At 39.6% G+C, this 24,659-nt stretch overlaps 1 protein-coding gene across 1 annotated transcript in view; it reads right to left on the reverse strand.

Annotated features, from left to right (window-relative positions):
* Positions 1 to 24,659, reverse strand: part of TRAPPC10 (trafficking protein particle complex subunit 10) — a 91,912-nt gene that overhangs the window by 37,902 nt on the left and 29,351 nt on the right. Inside the window, exons 4-13 of the mRNA XM_074969283.1 lie at positions 23,595 to 23,791; positions 18,352 to 18,547; positions 16,455 to 16,566; positions 14,985 to 15,232; positions 13,302 to 13,448; positions 11,112 to 11,226; positions 9,648 to 9,724; positions 5,460 to 5,551; positions 3,989 to 4,129; positions 2,720 to 2,832 (exon numbers count right to left, since the gene is read on the reverse strand). Coding sequence (XP_074825384.1) covers positions 2,720 to 2,832; positions 3,989 to 4,129; positions 5,460 to 5,551; positions 9,648 to 9,724; positions 11,112 to 11,226; positions 13,302 to 13,448; positions 14,985 to 15,232; positions 16,455 to 16,566; positions 18,352 to 18,547; positions 23,595 to 23,791 — 1,438 coding nt within the window. The remainder of the gene's footprint in view (positions 1 to 2,719; positions 2,833 to 3,988; positions 4,130 to 5,459; positions 5,552 to 9,647; positions 9,725 to 11,111; positions 11,227 to 13,301; positions 13,449 to 14,984; positions 15,233 to 16,454; positions 16,567 to 18,351; positions 18,548 to 23,594; positions 23,792 to 24,659) is intronic.

Below are 24,659 nucleotides of genomic sequence, written 5' to 3' on the forward strand. Positions count from 1 at the left end.
AGGAGCACTTTTGAGAGTCTACTAATCCACGGTCTCTGAAGACACAATTGAGTTTATTCCAGAATGCTGAGCAATGGAACACCTTGCAATCTTTTGAGGAAGTCTGGCATGCCATCACTTAGACAAAAAAAATCACAAGGCACCAGGCCCAGACCGCATCCCAGCTGAGGTTTTTAAAGCTGGTGGAACAATGCTCCAGCACAAACTTTGCCAACTCCTTGACAAAATCTGGACCTGCAAAGAAATTCCACCTGACTAAGAATGCCAACATTGTTACAATATTCAAGAAAGGGAAGAAATCTTTGTGCGGGAACTACAGAGGTATTGCTCTCCTCTCCATCACAGGGAAGATTCTTGCCCAGATCCTACCAAACTGCCTCCTCCCACTTGCTGAGGAACTCCTCCCCAAATCACAGTGCGGCTTCAGGCCACCTGGAGGCACAATAGACATGATCTTCATGGTACGACAGATTCAGGAGAAGTGCAGAGAGCAACACCAGTTCGTGCAGAGAGCAACACCAGCAATGTTCATGACATTCATCGATCTAACCAAGGCCTTTGACTATCAATCGTGATGCCCTACGGAAGATGCTACGTAGGTTTGGCCGTCCACAGAAATTCATTTCCATCATCCGACTACTCCATGATGGGATGACTGCCACCATTTTGTGCAACAGCTCAGAGACCAAACCATTCACCATTTGCACTGGTGTCAAGCAGGGCTATGTCATTGCTTCAGCACTCTACTCCATTTACCTTGCCGTGATCCTGATTCCCATTCGCGACTGCTGTCCTGACGGAATCGGGATTGAGAAGTTGGCCATCCATACAATACTCAATCTTCAATGTCTCCAAACAAAATCTAAGATCATGAGAATTGGCATCACTGACCTACAGTAGGCAGATGATTGCATCATTCTTGCACACACCGAGGCCAACCTGCAAAGTGCCTTAAATCTTTTTGCAGATGCCTATCACAGCCTGGGTCTCTCTCTCAACATCGGGAAAACCAAGGTACTCTACCAGCCCTCACCTGCACAAACTACTCTTCGTACTCCACAAATCCGATCAGCAGAGAACCCCTGGAAAATGTGGACCATTTTCCGTACCTTGGCAGCCACCTCTCCCAAACAGCCAGCATTGACACAGAAATTGAATACAGGATCCGCTGTGCCAGCACAACTTTTGGAAGACTACTCAAACAAGTCTTCAATGATAGGGATTTACAAACAGGTACCAAGATCTTGATTTACAAGGCACTTGTCATCCGCACCCTTCTCTATGGGTGAGAGACCTGGGTAACCTACAGATGTCATCTCAAGCGGCTGGAGTGGTTCCAGCAGCGCTGCCTCAGGAGGATTCTCAGGATTAGCTGGGAAGACCTACGTACTAACATCAGTGTTCTCTCTGCAGCCAACATCAGCAGTATAGAAGCGCAGGTCATGAAACACCAGCTCCGCTGGGCTGGCCACTGTGTATGTATGCCTGACACTTGCCTCTTGAAGTAAGTACTCTTCTCTCAGTTAAGTCAGGGAAGAAGTGATCGCGGAGGGCAGCAGAAGCGTTTCTAATACATACTGAAAGTACATCTTAAAAAGGGAGGCATCAACCCAACGAACTGTGAGGACTTGGCACGGAACAGAACAAAGTGACGCCACACCATACACCAAGACACAGCTCACTTTGAGGAGAACAGATGTGCTCATGAGACAGAGACGCAACAAAGGAGGAAAGAAAGGGCATAACAGTCCAGTCAACAACTGTCTCCTACAAGATTACACCTGTCACTTCTGTGGGAAAATCTACAGGGCAAGAATTGGGCTCCTCAGCCACTTAAAAACCTCACCAATGAACCCCCTGGGCAGACATCATCCTCGTTTCGAGGGATAGCCAAAGATGATGATAGTTAGGTTCTGTCTATGTTGCAACCAAGCAAAGGCCATTGGGCATTAGCAGAGTTAAAGAACACTTAGGTCACATCTACGTGCAACTACTGATTAAAGCAACTGGAACCATGTTACCACCAGACAGTTTCATATTGGTTTCTGCCCTTCTGGGGACAAACTTGTGCAGGAGCATGCGTGACTACTGAAACAAGCTGAAACTCAGGGGATGAGAAGGTGAACAACAATATGCAGAAAAAGAAAGGGATATATTAGACCACAAAAAGCAGAAAACATCTGAAAAAACAAAGACCTTACCACACTAACAACCTTCATAGCTATACTTCACTACTGGTGGAGCTTCACTAGCTGAAGCAGTGCTGGGAGTTGTAGCGAACAGAGGGGGGCAGACAACACTGTGATAAAAATGCCCATACCCGGTCTACATTACATCTTACATCACTAATACCAATGTTCCAGTAGCTAATTTTATAGATACAAGATATGCTAGTGTAGATGCAGCCATAGGAAAAAAACAGGACTACTATAGTAGAACTGGAGAAAAAAATCACTCAAAAAGTACCCCCAAAAACACACACACATCCCTAAAAACTTTTGAGGGGCTTGAGGTGAGAGGTGGAAAAAGTTCCCGATTTGTCAGATAAAAGTGAAATTAAATCAAATAAAATAATTGAATACATGTGGGGTTGTGGTCCAGAAGTTACACACAGAGCAGTGAGCTCTGATCAGAAAAACTTACTATCTCCTTTTGAAAAGAAAGGTTAAAGATCTGATCAGCTGAAATAAGATGGTCAAACATTTAAATCTAGTCTCACCTTTGCCCCCTGTTTCCTGGTTGGCAAAATTTAAAGTTTCTTGGCAGAAGTGTTGTCGCTCATCTTCTGTTAAGTGCTCATCACCGGCTAAAAGACTGCTTGTTTGAAGATAGCTGACATACCACGTTAAGGAACTGAGGGGAAAGAACTACAATCCATTTCAGAAACACTTTGGTGGGGAAAAAAATGTGATGAATTTGTGTTACTGCTTTTCTATCCTCCAGATACTGGATAAGCTGCTTTAGCATCAACAGATATTCCCATTAGAAAATAAAACAATGGAAGGGTTCACTATCATTAAAGCCCATTCCAGAAGCATCTTTTTATTTTACTGCAGATCTAATAAAAAGTTATCCACCACACTTAGTCTGTTTTTTATGTAGCAAAATGCAGTGTCTCAAACACATAACTGACTGGAGGAAAATTCACTCTCTACTAACCACAGAGGAATAAACTGTATGGCCAAAATATTGATGCATTACATTACACTGTGATAAAAATTAAATTTTAAATAAGCTCTAGCATTTGATTAAATTATAATTTATTGGTGTGTACCATACATTTAATGCACAGAACTCTGCTCTGAGAATCCATCAAATGTGATAGTAGCACTTACCATAACTAATCATAAGAAAGGAATTTATATTCTCTTGGAGTTATGGGGGTACAGGGACTTGCTGCAGTACAGTAGTCACTAAGACTACATAATCATTAGCTCAACAGCATTTTTTGTAAGAGCACATTTTGAAACATACAGAATAAAAATTTCAAAAGTGCTCAAGTGACTTGGGAGCCTAGGACCCATTATTAGAGGAGACCTCGGCAGTTAGGACGCTAAATCTAACTGAAAATCAGTTGGACTTAGCCTCCACTATGTTAATGTGTAGGCAGAAACTGTATATAGTGTGATGTTTATTGGACCAAAAATAAGTAACATCATACAAACTTTAGTGCTAACATACCCTTTGCTACAAGTGCAAACAGAAAATGTGTACACTAGATTTGTTAGTCTAATATAATGGATCACATTATCTATGCTTTGTCCACTCTGTCTCAAGGACTCAGATGTTGGAATGCAAAACAGGGAAACAAGAAAAACCTGTATAAAGAGATCAAAGACATTGAATGGATTGTAGAAAAGTCAACAGACTAATCTCATTGGCTACTGACTGGACTCTCTCCAGCCTCTCAACATATTTAGGTCAGAAAATATGCATGTCAACAGTACTCCAAACTGAACTTTCCAGATTTCTTTATTTTAGAAGATACTTTTCAATTTGCCCAAGGTGTTTCTGACATTCTGCTAACTGCTTTCTTGTATGTGTGATAAGCAATGCCCAGCCCTCAGCAAGGTAAGTTTTTAGTGCTCCTTGAAGATAGACCTCTGCCTTCTGTGGATCCCTCTTCCTCCTGGAAAATGAACAAATAGTTCGCACCTGATCTAGATGAAACAGAATGCCATGGACACATATACCCCAAACTTCTAGCAAGTTAACGACACTGAAAAAGCAGCCACTTTTTTGAGATATACTCATTGAATATGCACTTGATAAAGTATTGTAATGGATGATCACGATATTGATTTTGCCAACACTGTATACTGGGGGATTGCTTATGCATTTCACCCAAAGCCAAAAATTATTTTTAGTTAGAAACACTATACAGTGACTACACAAAGCATTCAAACACAAATCTGTCTCGAAAAAACAAAGGAACCAAAGTCAAGGTTCTCCCCCTGCCAGCCCACTGGGGTTCATTAGTGTGATGCAGATGTCTCATTTTTATAATTAAAAATATGCTTATTCAACAAGTTCTAAGTATACTAAAACGGGGGGGGGGGGGGGGGAGGGAGGGAAGAATGGGGGAGATCGGGCTCATATAGAACTATTTTGTAATTTAAATGGTCTCTCTCGTGTTCTTCAGGCCAAAACCTGAGTGAATTCAGACCTTCCAGCCATAGCATGAGGGTCATGGATTAGCTATGATGCATCAACAAGAGAAACACGTTCCAGTATAACAGGGCCAAACACCAAATCAAAACACCGCCTTACTCTGAAACTCCCTGAAATGTAAAACTGGGAAGCATTAATGAAATCTCTTCAGCGGAGCTTAACTGCACATTGGTTTACCTTCCAGTGTGATTTAATGTTGAGCATATTGCAATTAATAAAAACTTACATTAACACATACAGTAAGTGTTGGAAATCACATTAGAAAACATGCCTGAAAGCTTTTTAGCCTAGAGTAGGTGCAAAGGATACAGCTATCAGCAGCCAGTTAATAAAAACAAAAGCAAGGAGGGCTCAGAGCCAAAAACTCACTCCTAACTGCTTACTCAGCACATCTGAATATTTATCTTTATTATTCCCCCACTCTCCCCCCACACCCCCCCAAAAAAGGGGGAGGGGGGAGAAATCACCTACTCACTGCTTTCGGGGCCTTTGATATTAAATCCAGCAGCATAAGTTTATTCTAGCGGTCGGATTGCCTGACTATTATTTTGGGTACCGTGGTTTGGCATGACAGATTATTAGTGTATCTTGTTAATTTTTTGTATTATGTATTTTATTGCTGAAATAAAACCTATTTAGAATACTTGTATTAATAGCACCTGGACTATTAAAAATATTCTATTGTTAAATGCTCCTTTCAGAATACTGTTAATTTCCCTTACAGACTGTGTCCAAGCTTTTCAAGCTCCTTGGTATTTTTAGAAGACATTCTTAAAAAACTCATTTACATATAAAACTCTGCCAAGTCCTTTCCAACGAGTTTAGCCGAGCGGATTCTTCCAATATTTGTGTACATTTCAATGGTGGCATGGGACAGATCCTGTTTAAAGGTAAAGAAACAAAAATTTAACAAGTGCAAAACTTGGAACAGAAAAGAATTCATTCTTAAACCAAAAACCCCAATGAACAGTTCAAAGTGAACATAATTATTTGCTGATTTTTGTATAACATTTTGTTTAGTAGTTGTACACATAAGATACTTCACAAGGGAAATGCCACACAATTATGCTAGTTTATGTGAGGGACAATCATCTTAAAATAAAAATGTCTTGAAGCGACTTATCAATTACTACTACAGCTGAAAGAAATTGGAGAAAGATTGCGGGGGGGCGCCGCGCAGATCTTCAACACCTGGTAACACTTTGCGTCTAAGTAGCCATCGCTGTTTCCCCTGTATAATCAGTAACCCTCTACATCGGGATTACACAGAGCAATAGAGGAAAGCAAAACATCTTTTAAAAATAGGACGAGATTTTAATACCACAGAAAATGACAGGGATTAAGGGCAGATGTAGTTGTACAAGATGTACTTGAAACTACTTTCTAACTCATTTTTAAAGCGACTACATTTCTAGGTGACAGTATTCTGTTACCCTCTAGGCTAGATCTTTGTGCATCCTGTTCACATTTATAAGATCATTAAAAGTTTGTAAAAGAGCCTTGTCATTTGGGGTTCTAATCATACATATTATGCAGCACTACTTGGAAATGTGTGCATGCACTGCTGGAGTGAAGAGATCATGTAACTGGTCCTATTCTGAAAGAAGTTTAATCTGAATGAAAGAGGAACCTCAATCAACAGGTGCAATTCCCCAACAAAGAACTAAGAGTTATAGTTGTACATGGATATATTTTAAGACATTTATACAGTTAAATAAATTGTTTGAGGCACTCTGCTGGAAGACAAGCAACCCAGAGTTAAGGTTCCACAACCAACCTTGAGCCCCATTCCCTGCACAGCCAAAACCTGCAGGTCAGTCTCCTTAGCCCCCATCCCTTTTCCTAGCTAAATTTTCAAAATGGCTAAAGACCCCTCTCCCCCCTAAACACATTAACCAGAAAACCACCACATATATCACATGTTGGTAACCCCAACTCCTTCAGGCTCCTCCTCCACTCTGGGCCACAGATACCAACATTTTGTATCATTCTATCCATATACAGGCTAGAAACACAGCCCTCCCTTCCAGCTATGTTTAGCAACATTTCACCTCCCACAGAGAGTCTAAAGAGTCTTTCCCATTCAACATTGCACAGTTAAGATCTTCCTAGTCAAGTCTCCATATATAGACCAAAACCCCGTCTTTCTCTCAGTAACATCTCAAGATGGTTTTAGCCCACCCTACAGATGGGGTTCTCAAACTTCATTGCACTGTGACCCGCTTCTGACAACAAAAATTACTACACAACCTCAGCAGGGGGCGTCCAATGCCTGAGCCCACCCAAGCCCCGCTGCCCTGGGCAGGGGAGGAGAGGAGCTGAAGCCCAAGCCCAAGCCTGTAACCCCAGATGGTGGGGCTTGGACTTTGGCCCTGGGACCCAGCAAGTCTAATGTCAGCTCTGACGACTCCATTAAAACATTTTGAGAACTGCTGAGGTAGACCAAACATATCCCTACATCGTCAACCATAGACATACTGGCTATAGACACCTCAGTTATATACACACAAAAGATAGGAGCCAACGTGTGTGTAGTAGATTTTACACTTGATATGAAAAGTTTCTAAAATTGTTGCGACTTGTTAATCTCTGTTAATTAGGACACTCTCCAGAATCAGAGAAAGTAGATCATGGAGTTGTAGCTCAGCATTTTCCGACTTTCAAAATTAAAAAACCCATAACATTGCTTAAAGTATATATGACTATTTCAAAATTTTTCAACATCTATAATTCTTAGGTTTAGTCAGAAATTTCCTTACTTTTCTAATTTTGATTAGATAGATATCTTGATATTTGTGTTGTCAGTAAATAGAAATGTCTTGTTATAAAAATATGAATGTGTTTTAATTTCAAATTATTGATGCAACTGAGGTAGGAAGTATATACACTTACAGTGTGCACTAATTCCTTATTTGAATTTCTAATGCATACAAGTTCTGTGTAGCCAGAAGAACAAAGGAATTTCACTAATGTAACTTCCAAGCTCTGCAGGCATTTATTTAGCTTACAATTTCTTAAATTCTGCAAGATCTCAGAGTTTAGTAGAGACCTTTACAAAGCTCTCAGAAGTTCAATTCAAATTTTTGCATTGTCATTCCAAAAATTTACTAGTTTACTAATTTGCATTAGTTCTTACTGAGAAATAATGTAAGACATCAAATTTGAAGTGTTTAGACCAAACCTTTTTTGAGATACTTTGAAAATTGTGCCTTTTTTCAATTTTGTAAAAAAGTCACATTTTAAAAGTGACTTGTTCAATTTCCGTCAACCTCTTCCATACCAAATGTCAATGGCCTAACAGTATGTACAAGTTTCAGGCACAAGGGAGCTTTTTCATAAAAAAAAATTGGGTGATGTGAAGAAGTCAGACTTAATACAAAGTAGCTTACAAATATAACTACAGAATTACTGGTTTCAGAGTAGCAGCCGTGTTAGTCTGTATCCGCAAAAAGAAAAAGGAGGACTTGTGGCACCTTAGAGACTAACAAACGTATTTGAGCATAAGCTTTCATGAGCTACAGCTCACTTCATCTGATGTCATTGGTGTCAGCTCTGCCTAGCCTGCTTGATGGCCCATTAAGGACCATCAGCTATACAACTGACCCATTGAGAGAAGGCAGACACGCCTTGGGACTCAGCAAGGTATGCAGGGACATGCCTATGGCCAGAACTCTGAGGTGTTTCCATGCCATGTGATGGACAGCTTGTCTTTGGAACAAGAAAGACCGACCACATGGCAAGAGAACATAAAAAGCTGCTGCAGCTCCTCCATCTTGTCTTCAATCCTGCTTCTTACCTCTGGAGGGACTTTGCTACACTGGAACTTTGAACAAAGGACTGAATGACCCATCCCAACAATGGATGTACTCCAGAGACTTGATTTGAACCTGCAGTTTATTCTATCACTACTGCTAGCCTGAACCAAGAACTTTGCCATTACTGTATGTAATTGGTTGCATTTAACCAATTCTAGCTCTCATCTACATTTCCTTCCTTTTATGAATAAACCTTTAGATTTCAGATTCTAAAGGATTGGCAACAGCGTGATTTATGGGTAAGATCTGATTTGTATATTGACCTGGGTCTGGGGCTTGATCCTTTGGGATCGAGAGAACCTTTTTCTTTTACTGGGGTATTGATTTTCATAATCATTTATCCCCATAACGAGTGGCACTGGTGGAGATACTGGGAAACTGGAGTGTAAGGAAACTGCTTGTGTGACTTGTGGTTAGCCAGTGGGGTGAGACCAAAGTCTGCTCTGTTTGGCTCGTTTGGTTTGCCTTAGAGGTGGAAAAACCCCAGCCTTGGGCTGTAACTGCTCTGCTTTAAGTGAGCTGTAGCTCACGGAAGAATTACTACTGTGGCTTCATAACAGAGAAAAGGAGATACCACGTTACAAAACAAGTTATGATTCTTTAACACACAACTAAGGTCTTTATCATTCAACAAGATATGCTATCTCCAACCCTTACACCTATGCTGAGGGTCATCAGCTTCAATGGGACTAACATTATACGCAGGAAAAAAATCCCATTGCAGATCACCACTTAAGAAAATTTCCTGAAAAGCTGGATGCAAACATCAAACTGTTTCCTGAACAGATCTAACTTATCCATCGTATAATCTAAGTTCAGAATAATATATAGTTTCTGAAAGTATGGCCAATTTTTTTTTAGAACCTATAAAGTTACAAATCCATTTACATCCGCATAGTAATAGGTAGGCAAGTTAAACCAAAATTTAAAAACCTGGTGCCTAATGTTAGGCTCCCAACTACATACCGTGGCACTAACTAAATGACAGTGTGCACATTTGAATGTCAGACTGCATAAGTGCCAGAATACAGATCTGAGACGTTAACATTAAGTACCCAAAGCTTGAAAATGATGGCCTTAACCATTCCATGAATATACATATGTTCATCATTTTCAATATGTATATTTACTACAGTGTAAACACTTATATGCCATACTTACTAAGTAGTGTTTTTCAAAAGCTTCCACAGACGATAAGGCCTCCTTGAGTTTCTTATAAGGGCTTTGTGTGGTGTTAGCTTCAAAATAAAACGAACGAGATACTGACTTACAGATTTTTGTTTTAACACGCAATAATCAAATGTAGAGAGAACATTATTTTTATGTTATGTGCTATATTTAAAGATAGTCCAGACTATTTAGGTAACGTAATCTTGTTTTTACAAATTATAAATTAAAATGTCTAGTTAACAGGATTTGTTTTACTGACCACTATATTTGCTGCTCCAGTCAAAATTCAAATGACATTACAGCAGTTAAGAAAACTTCCCTACACTGTTCTAAAAATACTGTTCTATATCACATTCACCAAAATCTGTCAGAACATAAAATTATATTTAGATTCTCCCCTGTATCTTAGCAAAGTTAAGACTTCTCATACTTACCCATTGTAGGATTTATAAAAAACAGTATGAGAAGCTTCTGTACTTTATATTAGAGAGACAAAATAGGTGATGTAATGTCTTCTATTAGACCAACTTCTGTTCGTGAAAGAGCCAAGTTTTTGATCTTACACAGAGCTCTTCTTCAGGTCTGTACTTTATATGGTATTTTAGTCTCTCAAATGACTTTAAAGTGTTGCATTCTACTAGAAAAGTCTGCAATACTGGAACTTAAAAAAAGTTGTTTGGTTTAACCTCTTTATGTCACTCCAAACACTTGGTGAGGAGAAAAAAAAAACTACCAACTGCAGCAAGTCAAAAATTATAAGAGGGAAAACTCGCTTTTAATGGAATTGCAGTAGACTGCATATTGCTGGATTCCCTTTCACTCATTATCTCACCTGCAAAAGTAGAATTACATCTCAGCATCTGGCAAACAATACAAATATACTAATTGTACTGGGAGATATTTAACATCTGGATTTTTTTCAATGAATTGTTTAGAGATTCAGCCTGATACAGAAACAGAAAACCAACTAAATCTATGTGGTTCTGACTAATACAGTACAGTTATGTCACTTTATAGCCCTAGTTACATACAGGGTATACAATATCAGATCAGGATTTGTCTGTTTCATTCTCAAACTGAATTTTAATTCTAAAGCTTGTTGTAGGAGCAGTAATAGAAGTAATGTATAATTCAGAACCAAGAGTGGTCAGAAATGTCTGCTGTGGCACCTCAATGTTGATAAAGAGAATATATACTGTGAAAGCCACAATCCACAATAAAGGGTTATAATTACAATTTAAAAAAAATATTGAAAAAAAACACTATACCACTCTTAAAGAACATATGCTCCCCCTTTTCTCCCCCCTCCCCCCCACAGTATCATATGTACATTTATCTACTTACAGAATATAATTTAATTCTCCCCATCTAAAGAGCTAATCTAAGAGGGAAGCCACCACATATTTAAACAGTTTGCAAGGTATTACATAAAGTATGTATGAGTTTTGGTAGTACCTGTTTCAGGGCGCTCTGCTCCCAAGCCTGCTAACAGATCAACTGTTCTATTAAGATCTTCAGAATTTGGTCCCTTTTCAGACACAAGTCCACACAGGTAACCAAGGGACTTTAGCTATGGAAATAAATACAAGCCATAAATGTGTTCCAAAAAGTTACAAATATCAGTATAAAAAAACCTTGTTAACAAATGTCTTCTACATCACGACTCCCAACAGATCAGTACAGGATATTTTGATAAATACTGTTGTCATATTACAACACTTATAAAGCCTTCATTAAAATGGTCTCCTCCTTAAAATGGGACAGACAGGAGAGCCTTCTAAAAGTGGCTGAGCATTTTACTTGAAAAGCTGAAAGGAATCTTATCTAAGACTAAATTATATTTACGAGTCAACAACTTTTGGTATTAAAGACATTAAAAATGTAAACAATTAGCACTTTTATTTTTATAAAACACCTGAAATATCGATACTTATTAAACCCAGAGGCTTGGGGTGGGGGGTTGGGTTTGTTTGTTTTTTTTTTTTTAATGTATAGAGAACAACTTTGATCGGTCTGGCAGTTACTAACAGTCAGGTGCATTTAAAATACACAGGTTCATAATATTATAATTAGTGTCTTATGTTTCAGTAAAAAAAAATTAAACCACACAACTGTATGAAGTCCAGAGCCTCCAATGTACAGATCGGGTGGATGTACAGGCTGAAAACTCATAACACATCTATTTATTTATATAATACTGTATGTGAAGTGAAACATTTCTTCCTGAACAATAGATATGATCAGCAGGGCTGCCTTTAACCAACACAGTGCCATTAAAGATGTAGGTGAATAGTTACCAATCATTATGGGACTGAACTGGGGGTAGTTTGCTAAATTCTGTGTCAAAGGATGCTGTCTGACTGAAGGTCAACCCTGGTGATTTTCTGATGTGAAGAATTAGATTGTCATTTTAGCATAACAGAGGTTACTGATCAACAAGTTATCCAACCTATTTTACAATAGGATCTCATTACTTGTCTTGCCCCCCTGAAGTAGTAAATTTCACACTGTATGGACTAATTTTCTTTTAATAGTTCTAAATGGACTTTTTGTAATCCCACCTCATTTTCTGTTTTGCCATTGATTCTGGTCCTCTTCACTCCATACCTCTACCTACACTGCAATCCTTCTACAGACTAACCTCTCCCTGCCCATTGTGTTTCTCAACATTCTCCCTCCCCATTTATCATATCCACTCCACCTGTACTCCAACAATTATCTCCTCAACCCTATTTCAAAGCCAAGTGCATCCCCCAAAAGTTTTAATATAAACAGTTATACATTGTAACAATGACTTGTAAATAGCCTAATGTACCTATCACCTCCTTGACTATTTTGCTTGTATGTTTTTCAATTTTATCGTGACTTTAGTCTTGCCTTTTTAGGATATAAGCTCTTTTGGGCATGGACTGTCTTCCTATGTTTATACAGCATGTAGAACAATGGAGCCCTAATCCTGATGGGGGGTTTTAGGAGGTACCACACTATAAACGGAGTAAAAATAGTAATTAATAAAAAGAAAATGTGAGAAAGTTCCCAGCAACTTGGGAAAGTAGCAGATAAGTGGGCTGTTGAAGCTAACATTGTCAACAATGGTGAGGGTCAATTATTTCTACTGTAATTATATAACATCCATGATTTCTATACTGTAACCAGATTTCTACAAAATCCATAATATGCTGGAATAAATAAGAAGTTTGGGGAAAAATCAAAATATAAATAAAAAGTTTGGAGGGGGAAGGGCTCTCATTCAGCTCAGGGTTTGTCCTCTTGCAACACATTCACAGTAACCTCCTTCTTTCAGCTGACAGATTTCATGGGTTCATTTCAAAGCTAAATCAGCACCACTACTGATCAGCTAGAGCAGTCACTGCTTAGAAACATGAAGTACTTCTCTTTCCCTCTCTAAATCAAAGACCTGAGCATGGTGCTTAAATATTCCCAGCCCTTGCCTCCCAATGAAGAAATAGAAAAAAATGTAAACCTGATTATGCCAGGTAGCACGACACAGTACTACCAGGTTAGTCTACAGATCGGTGTATTAAAGAACTTCTAGATTCACAATAAAACATGTCCCAGTTTGTCACAGAGCTATGGCACATTTCAAGTGATAGCTCCGTAACTGAAACGTAATGGCTTGATTACCTTTTCAGTGGCATAGCTCCATAAGCCAACTGTGTGGGAAACATTGGCATCTACTTGTGCTCGGTCACAGCAGCCTTCTATTCTTTGTAGGACCTCTAAACAGCTCAAAAATACCCAACAATCCAAAGCTCCAGGAGGAACAGAGACCTGAAGATGAACAGTAAAGGTAACTGAGAAACGAATAATTGCTTGATCATATTAGGACATAGCTTGAGAGACTGGGGAAGAGGTGCACTGCATGGGAAGTAGCTTCCATTTAAGGAGATTTAGAAGACTGAGGGCTAGTGTACGCTACCACGACATTGGTGCCGCTGTAGCGTGTCTGAAGACATGCTATGCCAATGGAAGAGTGCTCTCCTGTCAGCATAATTACTCCACCTCAACTAGAGGTGGAAGCTATGCCGTCAGGAGAGATCTCCTGCCGATACAGCGCTGTGCAGACACTGCTTTAAGTTGATGAAACTTATGTCGCTCTGGGGGGGGGGGGGGTGAGGGAGGGAGGATAGGGTTCACACCCTGAGTGACGTAAGTTACATCAACTTAAATTGTAGTGTAGATGAGCCCTAGGTTTGCTCAATTTGGAAAGGAGTAAGAGAAAATCTGGAAAAAGCATATTAAACAACAAATGGTATGAATACATTGGGAACTCCTACTTACTCTGTGTTAGGATACATGAGCAATATGACTCAAATTCTAAGGCACCAAATTTAAGGTGGAGAAGAGGAAGTGTTTTTTAGTGCAACTAATAATCATCTCATGAAATTTTCACTACCATGGTATCTTAGAAACAATCAGAAGGATTAGTTTTGACTAAGAATAGTATCTGCAGTTACAATAGCAAGGATAAGACTAATAAGAAATGAATCACAAGCTGGAGTCAGGAAGACATTTTCCCATGACGACGTAGTACTGTTCCTGAAAACAGATATATGACCAGTGTACTAATACTTAACTTTGGTCATCTGATATACATTGGGGATGGTCAAAATTTATCCCCCCCAGCATATCTGATAAAGCCACGGTACAACATTAAGATACAGTAGTAGATTCTCTCTCACACACACGCACGCTGTTTTGAAGTGAGCTGCTGGCCCACATATCAAGAAGATAGCCTTCCTGCCCTATTCCCCACACAACTATACATTTGTTACCACAAGTTAATTATTGGTTATAGATCATGACATTGGTAATGAATTCAGGAAAGAAGCATATGAATGACTATCAGCTTCATAGTAAATTTATATTAGTTTTTCAGATCAGACCTAGAACATTTTAACAATACAAGACAATCATAATACTACCTCCAAAAAACAAACCTTTATGCAGTCTCCATCTGTATGGCTACACAGCAAAGAAAAACCCATGACTGCCCCATGCCCACACGGCTCAGGCTGCAGGACTGTTTCACTGCTGTGAAAATGTTTGGACTCTGGTTCAACTCCCTGCTCTGAGACCCCTCCCACCACACAGGTCATGATCCTCACAGGTAGATATTTATTTTAAAACATAGTAATATATATGTAATATTGCTACAATGTTACAATTAGAAACATTTTTACACCATTATATTGATAGTACACTAGCAGTGCTAATTGTGTCAGCGGTGACTGACAACTGGACAGAAACCTCTATTATTAAACAAGAGATGTTATTTACATAATGAATTATATTACACTAACTCACTTCTAGTAGCTTAAGCTCCTGCACACAGTTGTGAAGAAGCTCTAGTGCTCGCTGGGATACCTCCCACGGTCTCTGTAGGAAGATCAGCAACGTGCACTGGCGAGAAAACAAGTAACTGCGCAAGTCTAATAGAGTGGCTTCTTGATTCTGAATTAGCTCTCGTTTCTCCATATCTATTGGTTTACGGAGAATCAATCCATTCCAGCTCCGCACTGGTTGACAGAAAAATGTCAACCAGTTTGCTCCATCTAAGTAAACAAATATACAGTTAACGTCCAAACCCATTATTCTAAAGGCTTTTTTTTTTTAAACCCCACAACAACCTTAGTGCCAAACTAACCCAAATACCTATATAAGCAGCCTGATTTTCAAAAGTGGCACCCACATCTCCCATTACTTACTCTAGATACTTAAAAGTAGGCAGCCAATTTTCAAAATGTTGACTAAATACCTGACAGCTATAAGCAATAAGAATTGGTTTACAACGCATTTTTGGATGATTAAAGTAAATCAAGTGAAATTACAGATAGAACGCTGAGCAACTTTAGCTGCCTGAGCATCCATTAATTACACCTCACCATGACAGGTGTCCCCCTTGTTTTAGTCATATCTGCCTTTATCCCACTAATTCATAAGTTATTTGTTAAGTGTTCCATACATCTTTCTATTTTTACATCTACACTCAGTCATATCTGAACATCTTATGTTGTATTATGAAATATAACATCTTACTTATACAAAATAATTGATTTCACATTACTTGACACTTCTCGAAAGGTATGTATCCCATGTTATTGACAAACTGAAATGAACTCAAGTCTCATGCTGCTTGTAGAAAACAATTTATATTAAATATACAAGGAAAGAATTGTATACATATGCATTAATTGGGCATGGCATAATTCTACAGTGTCTAGAATTTCTTACTGTATCTAATTTGAAAACCACATTTTAGACAATGTCTAAAGTAGCCTGTAATCATGCATGTTGTTAAAAAAATAGCGTTAGATTCAACGGGAAGCCTTCAAAATAGCATGCAAGAAGATTTGATTATTAATGACTCAACAACAAGCTTTGGGAAGAAGCAGCAGCACCAGGGCCAGATCAAGACATAGGTACTTTAGACCCATTGCTAGGGCCCCAGTTCTTGGAGTCACATGAGACCAGAATCTCAGCTTTCATTATGTTTCTAGACCTCACGGATGCAAAGAAAAGCTTGAACACACGCCCAGAGTATAACTGTTGCCTGTCTGAATCTGGAGAGAGCATGAAACAATAGCTCCAAGTATCATGCAGTGTCTCATGCATCTTAATTGAAATCTGCTGCCACCCCAGGAAAGGGTGTGGCAGAACCATATAGGAAGGTTGAGCCTAGGGCCCCTGTTTTACTTTAATTTGGTCCTGAGCAGAATAGGGAGTGGAACCAACTAATCTGCTGCATGCATTCACTTGTTGATTTAAAGCACTTACCACCAGCACCAAAGTTAACAACATATTGAGAGAACAAGGCATCAAGTTCATCATATTGCACCAAGGCATCTTCAAACTGCTGCAGCATTTCAAAGACAAAGGCCAGCTCTTCCTTTTAACACACAGGCAAAGAAAGGTACAAGTTATCAAAACGTGTTGCAGCCAATATTGTGGATTTTAAAAATTCACTATGAAAAGGACCCACTAGCCCAAAAGGACTTCTCCAAACTTGTCTCTGAGGGTTTGAATACCCAGGACAATGTAATGTTACAATTATACTGCTATAACTCCCCACATGGACACCCTCATAAGAGTGCCTTTTTCCAGGTTAACCTGTACTGCTTCCAAAGCTAAACAGGAACAAGCTAAACTACAGTAAGCCTGTCCACATGGGAAGTTATAGTGGTATAATTATACTGGTAATTTTTTCTGTACAGACAAGCCCTGACTCACTATAATAAAAATATTCAGAACAAGCCTTAACTCTCAGGAACCTCATAAAAACCTCACCTCTTCCAGAAACCACTGCTGATGTACTTATAAATGTATACATTCTATTTGTATAATGGAGACACTAGTTGCAGCTCCACAGTTAAAGTTCGGTTTTACACTTAAAGCAGGGATTCAACATCTGTTATGTATGAAAAATTCCACTTATTCTCCCCCAAACAGCACTTACTCCATAGAATAAATTTTCTGGGAATTTACAAGTAAATCTGTTAATGAGTTTCGGAGTTAAAATTAGTTAAACAGGTCCTTTAAGAAATTTAGCACTTGGTGTCACCTTTTTTTCCACCCTGAATAGGGTTAACCAAATAATGCAAAAGCTCTGAACATCAGCCTATGCCCCTGAATGACTACAAATAAGGTATTTAGTATTTGTGGTTTCAGATTAAACTGAATTTTAAGACATTTATTTTTCTTCTCTTCCCCACCTCTCATCCCCACGGTCATCATAAGCAGAGTTAAGGCTTTACCATGTTGAGAATTTTTTTTTTTTTTAAACCTTAACTGATAATTTACTGTGTTCAACACACTTGAGTTTGGGATAATTGCAACAGTATCCCTGTAATGTATTTTGCCCTAAATTACTGATATGTAATCTCACCCTTAACTGCACCTTAATGAGATTTCTCCTGTCCAACCACCTAGTTTTGTGTTACATAATGAGCCGGGGGGAGGGAAAGAGAAGTCTCAAGAGGTGGTGGGACCAATCTTACATAATGCAAAAATTCAAAACTATATGGCATCACAAGTGGGAAATACATTCTAGTCTATGTTTTAAGAGAAATATTCTAATCAAATCAATCCCTAATGTTATCATTTGAATGTGCAGTTTTTTCTGTAAGTGTTTAAATGTTTGTTAGAACAAATCAGATACATTTAAGAGTCATCCAGATCTGGAAATTCAAAACATCTGAAAACAGGAATCTCTCTAGAGAATTAAATGATTTCATTTTAAAAAATAACTTTAAAGTCATTTATACTCTGATAACATTCTAAGCAAAAGAAAGTTTAGTAATATGTACAGCACATTGGTATAATATTTTAACTAGAAGGGTTCATTTGCACAGCCATAATATACTTTAATTTTAAAGACACTATTACACAAAGGCAATGGAACTAATAAAATGCTTATAAAAAAAATCTGTGCTCACAACTAATCCATAGCCTTTCTGCTGTCCAAGGTCCGAAGACACAGAAGCCTGAACAGATCTTACAGGTGAACACAGCACCACAAAAACATTGCAGGCAAGAATAGTGACAAGTTGCCATAATACTAGCCTCCGTATCTTTTTAAAAGGAGAGTCTGATCTAAAAAAATACAGCCAAGAAGAATACTTTCAACAAAACAAAGAACTAAAAAGTTGTTTAAAAATGTCGTCTAAGTCTGTACCTGCACCATGAAATACTCGCAAAAACTCCACCCTGGCTCAGTCCTCTTCTCCCTCAAAGTTCTCATGTCATCTTCAAACTTGCCTAGATTTTTGGTAAAAGACATGAGAAGCAGCGTCCTGAGTTTTGTCAGGAAAGCGTTCCAGGATTCCTGAGAACGGGAAGAATCTTTCAAGGGGTCAGACAGTACCACACATCTGTAAAGATATCGATGGAAATTATTTTGTGGGACTAAAAAGTAACATCCATACATAAAATAAACTTATAATAGCCCCTACAATTACATACTATAAACAATGTCAAATGGAAAGAGCAAGGAAACTCAGATTTCCATTCAACATCAATTCAAGACTTATTATTAAATGGTATGAGCTAAGGACAGAGAGTCAATGGAGGTAACAAATAATAGCCTTAAAATGACAATGTATATCGAATAGCCTTAAGCATACTCTAGATAGAAAGGAAGCATTCATTAGACTGGGGGGGGAGGGGTTAGGCGGGAGGGTCCTGACACCGGTCAGGAATAGTCTAGTTATTACCTAGTCCTGCCTTGGCAGGGGAGTGCAATAGACGACGTATCGAGGTCCCTTCCAGTCCTACACTTCTATGATTTTATGATAGGTTTGGAAAGAGAAATTTAAGTCTGGGTTCCACAACACAGGAGAGTTTTCACAATGAGTATATTCTATATTTTCAAAATCAATAAAAATAGGTTTTAGAAATCCAAAAACACAAAAAAACTCTGCTTGGAAGATAACTAGCAGAGCAATAACTAGACTTATTCCTAGAAAGGACTATGTAACAGAATCACATCTATCAGGTCACATCTAGACCATCTCTCATGGGCCAAGACAGAATTATTCCCACAGCAGATTCTGTAGGGCTTCATTTTATTTCAAATGTTCCACATGGTAGGACTCCCACAGCTTCACTTGTAATTTCTGAAATAGTTATTTGAGAACTCATGATCAGGACAGGCTGATAACCAGCATGTTTTTCTTTGTTTAAAATTTCATGCTGTGATTTACTAATACTCAGAAAAGGAATAACCCTTTGCGGAGGCAGGGAAATCCCCTTCCCAATTCATATAGAGTTCCCAGTTACTGAAAGCTACCAGAAACTATTCTGCTGTAGAATTTTTAATCCAAGCTAGACAATTAGAAATTGAACACCCTCAGCTACATTTAATTCAGATTTGCCAAAAAAAATTCAATAAGCTGATATTATCCAAATACAAACAAGATGCTGACAACATGCAGCATATTCACATTGTCATCTTAGATTAACATATGAGGAGTGCTCTGATTCACACCTTTAGTTTCAAAGGATCACCTCGTCATTCACTCTTTACACAAGGTGATGACTCTTCCAATTAGTCAAAAAGTAAATTATTCAGAAGCGATCCAGTGCAGTGTTTTGGGGAGGGGTAAAAAAAAAAAAAAAAAACCACACCACACACACACAATAAAGGTCTGCATTAAAAATTGATTTGAAACTGATTACTCCATTTCCCCGATCTCTCTTCCCTTCCAAGGAAGGAAACAGTTGTGATAATGCTGTACACACTTTTCACTGTATTTTTCTTAAAGTAACAGCTTCAAAAATTGGATTTAATGTAGTACAACAGAGGAGAAAAGCAGATTAAACACTGGTAGAAAAGAACAGTGGTTCAATCTAAGGCCTTGTCTACTCTACACAGTTGACAAAAGTCTGCTTTCGTGAACAAAACAGTGGAGGTGTACACGCTGAAATGCTCCTCCCGCCGATGTAACTCCCTTGCTATGCCAACATATTAAAAACACCTTAACGAGCAGCACAGAGCTTTTTGCGATGTAATTAGAGCTACGCAAGATCAGTGTAGACACCTCACTTGATTATGTTGCCCTAACTCACCTCCAGGAGGTGTCCCACAATGCCCATCATGACCACTCTGGTCAGCAGTTTGAACTCTGCTGCCCTGAAGGTACACAGGTATGTGGCCCCTCCCCCCTTCAAAGGCCCAGCAATTTTTGAAATTCCTTTTCCTGTTAGCTTGGCCTACACAGTTCACACAGCATCTTCCCAGCTGACTGTGCCAGCTTTACGCAGCAGACGTGCTCACATGGAGCACACTCGGCAGTGTTTGATCGCACAAGTATATGGGGAGAGGAAGCTGTGCAGTCGCAGCTTCGCACCAGCCATAGGAATTTCGATACCTACAGGCTGATTGCTAGTGGCTTGCAGGAGGGGCACAAAAGGGATGTGCAGCAGTGTAGTGCTAAAGTCAAGGAGATGAGGCAGGGGTACCAGAAGGCAAGGGAGGACAACCATAGTTCTGGTGCAGCGCTGAAGACATGCCGCTTCTATAAGGAGCTGCACACTATGCTCGGCAGCAACCCCACCTCCATCATCAAGAGCCCCCTGGACACTGTGGGGGACTGGAGTCTGCTGGCTGCTGTCTCAACCCCAATGAGAAAGTGGTGGACAAGGAGGTGGAGCTAGAGAATGAGGTGGAGCACACGGCAGAGTCATCCAGTGGCACAGTGAGTCAGGACTCTTTTCCACTCCAGAGGGGTCTAGCCAGTCCCAGAACTCCAGCTCTGGCACGCAGGATGCAGGAGAGGGGAGCTCTGGTAAGTGTTCATTTTCATTTGATACTGCACGGTGAGAGGAGACTGAGCTCATATATACTTTGTTATATTGTAGAAGAGGGATATGGGGCAGAAATTAACAGACTGTCCATCTTTGCAGTGAGGTCATGGCAGAAAAGTTTCTTAATGTACATGGGGATGTCTCTGGAATCCTCCAGAATGATTTCTAGGAAACTTTCCTGTAGGTATTCTGCAATCCTCTGAAGAAGGCTCCTTGGGAGAACTGCCTTGCTTCAACCTCCGCTGTAGGAAACTTTGCAGTGCCCCCTGGCAATTATTTCTGCAGGGACCAGATTGGCACACAGGCAAGCATCATACAGAGATGGTCTGAAGCCACACGCATGCAGGAGATGCACCCGTGCATCCTGGGTTACCTTTTAGGAGTGAGATATCTGGTTCAATTACCCTAGCTTGTGGAAAAAGGGTACCAATATTCAGACCAGGCTCCCTAGCCGCTTAGAGTAACATTGGAACACACTGGCTATAGGTACGACTATTTGCTTCTTGCAATTAACATTTCAGCAAGCACTACAGGGGTAATTCAGGGAAGCAAGTAAACACTGCCGGGCTGAATGCATCACATACAGACAGATTACTGGGAATCATTATTAAAATGTTCCTTCAAAGCCTCCTTGATTCAAATAGCCTCCCGCTGCCCCCCTCTAATCGCCGTGGTCTTTGGCTGTTCAAAATCAGCAGTCAGCCAATCAGCCTCAGCAGCCCACCCTTGGGGAAACTTTTCCCCCCTTCAATCTGCAAATATTATGGAGAGTTCAGCAGGCCACAATGGCCTTTGGAATATTTTCCTCATTAGGGTCTAACCTGCCAAAAAGACAGCGACAGCGACCTTTTAATCAGACAAATGCACATCAACGGTCATTCTGCACCTGCTGAAGCTATTGAAGCGCCCTCTGCTGCTGTCTAGGTTCCTGGTGTAAGGCTTTATGAGCCACAGGAGCAAGGGGTAGGTGGAGTCTCCAAGGATCACTATAGGCATTTGTACATTCCCTGGTGGAATGTTCTGGTCTGGAAAGAAAGTCCCAGTGTGCAGCTTTCTACACAGTCTAGTGTTCCAAAAGGTGTGTGCATCATGCACCTTCCCTGACCACCCTGCACTGATAACAGTCAAATGGTCGCAGTGATCCACCAGCGCCTGCAAGACAATGGAGAAGTAGCCCTTTCGGTTGATATACTCTGTCACGATATGGTCTGTGGCCAAAATTGAGATATGAGTTCCATAGATCACCCCTCTGCAATTAGGGAATCCCATTGCCTCAAAGTCATCAATTGTCTGTCCAGGACATTACTGAGAATCAGAGTCCTTCACAGCAAGAGGCGATTAATGGCCCTGCACACTTGCATCACCGCAGCCACCACAGTGAACTTTCCAACTCCAAACTGGTTTGCAACTGACTGGTAGCAGTCTGGAGTTGCCAGCTTCCACACAGCAATTGCCACTCGCTTTTCCACAGTGAGGGCAGCTCTCATTCTGGTGTCTTTGCACTGCAGTGTTGGGACACGTTCCGCACACAGTTCCAGGAAGGTGGCTTTGTGCATACAAAAGTTCTGCAGCCACTGCTCGTCATCTCAGACATTCCCCATGATGTGATCCCACCACTCAGTGCTTGTTTCTCAAGCCCAGTACCGACAGTCCACCATGGCAAGCTGGTCCATGAACACCTGCAGCAATTTTGAATGGCTTTCATGGCAGACAGCAGGGCAGGCATCACCAGTTCACTCTGTCACAGCTCATGAAATACTGCAAGACCAGCCACATTGTGTTCATAATGCTCATCACCAGATTGGTCAGCAGTTCAGGAATTATGCTGTCAGAACAGATGGCAAGTGCACAGTTACACTAACTGTTGAAAAACAGTGCAAAACGAAGTAGGAAGCCCATGGAATGATGGGACAAAAGGAAATGCATCATGCAACAGTGAGCATGCCCCCATGGTGCACTGTGATCTGTTCCCAGAGTTCCCAGTGGCAGAGGGTGGAGAGTTGCACAGTGACATAGCTACCCTGGATGCAACACTGTCAATGAAAAAAGCAACGACTGTGGATACGCTCAGCTGACACAAGCAATGTTGTGTGGACATGCTCCACTGATGTTAAAGCGACTAATGATAGTCGACAAAACTTAAGTCAACTTAACTCTCTAGTGTAGACATGGCCTAAGACTTTACTCTTGTACTTTTCCTCTGGTGATGGGTTTACATAAACCTTGAAAAACAAGGATTTCAAGTTCTGAAAATTGATTTTGGTTACTTCATTCATTCTGAATCAGTGTCTACAAAAATATAGCTTCAGTATGTTTAAAGCCTTTTATCTTTTCTGGAAGAGGTGAACATCCAGAATTTAACTGTAGTCCTACAGAATTTTTTTTTTTTTTTTAATTCCAAACCACTGCTAATTCAGGAAAAGATACAGCAAACTTTTTCCTCCATTGGTTCATATTTTGGGACAGATGGACATACATCTTACCAATGCCATTTGCTTAATGTTAGGCATTAGGGAAGTTACTATTCTTTTAAGTGAGAAATTGGACCTATTAAATGGTTATCCAGAAAACTAGTTTTACAATTATAAACAATATTTTTCAAAAAGTCCTTACCTGTCACTTTGCTTGTTACAGAAGTCGTTTCTTATTTTATCTACTATAGATGTTCGGGGAAGGATGTTGGTTTTGTTCTTTTTTTTTGCATCGCTCTCAACTACCACAATTAACCAATCCACAGAGCTGTGCACTTTCAGAACATTCTGCCACTTGGTGATGTCATCCTTTACTGTAGCTTTGTATACTTCTGTATCCTGGTATTATAAGTAATGAATTAGCAAATCAAATAGACAATCTGGACAAATTTGAAAGGTTTATTTTGTTAAAACAGGAAAAAAATATTTCAAATGATCTCAATCTGTCACTAATTCAGTTTGGTAAGTTAAACAAGGACAATGTCAAGGTAAGGTTTTATTCTTTCGATTGCTTACTTTATTATAAACTACTTTAGACTATTGCAAATGAATGATTTTTAAAAATCAAAGTTACCCTGAACAACTCATTGAAATTTGGAACTCGATTAAACTAAGACAATGAAACTAGACTGATTAATTTCATTTTCTGGTTCTAATACACCAACAGTGTTGTGGCATTTGGGTTTTCCAACACTGCTGGAAAGTTTTAAGTTGTCTGTATCTTCAATTACTTTAAATTTAAACAATTGAAGTAACTCATTTTCTGTAACTTTTTTATAGATCAACTATGAACATGTTGCTATGAATATTCACGATGCAAAGTTGTGTTGGTTAGTTGTGATGGGTCAAGTCAGATGGTTAGTGTCTTTTTTTTAACTGTATGAATATTTCTCCTATAATGAGGATAACTCCCCTTGAATGAGACATTGCAGATAAACAAGATTAGGGAGTTTTAAATGTTTGGATCACAAACCTTATCTAAAACATGATTCTTGTAGCAGATTAATTTCTGATTTACTGGCTGAGTGAATTATCTCCCATTTTCATAATAGGTCAGTGCAAGTATGCATTGTATTGCTGCCAAGGATGTGGTCAGATCCTTGTGTAGTTTAGTTTTCACTGTGCCAGGGCTCTGGGAAAGGGTTTTAGAAACCCTGTACTCCTGCTGTGTCAAGCAGTGTCACTATAAAATATAAGTTACAGTTCA

This window comes from Natator depressus, chromosome 1 (assembly GCF_965152275.1).
Source record: "Natator depressus isolate rNatDep1 chromosome 1, rNatDep2.hap1, whole genome shotgun sequence".
Lineage (NCBI taxonomy): Eukaryota > Metazoa > Chordata > Testudines > Cheloniidae > Natator > Natator depressus.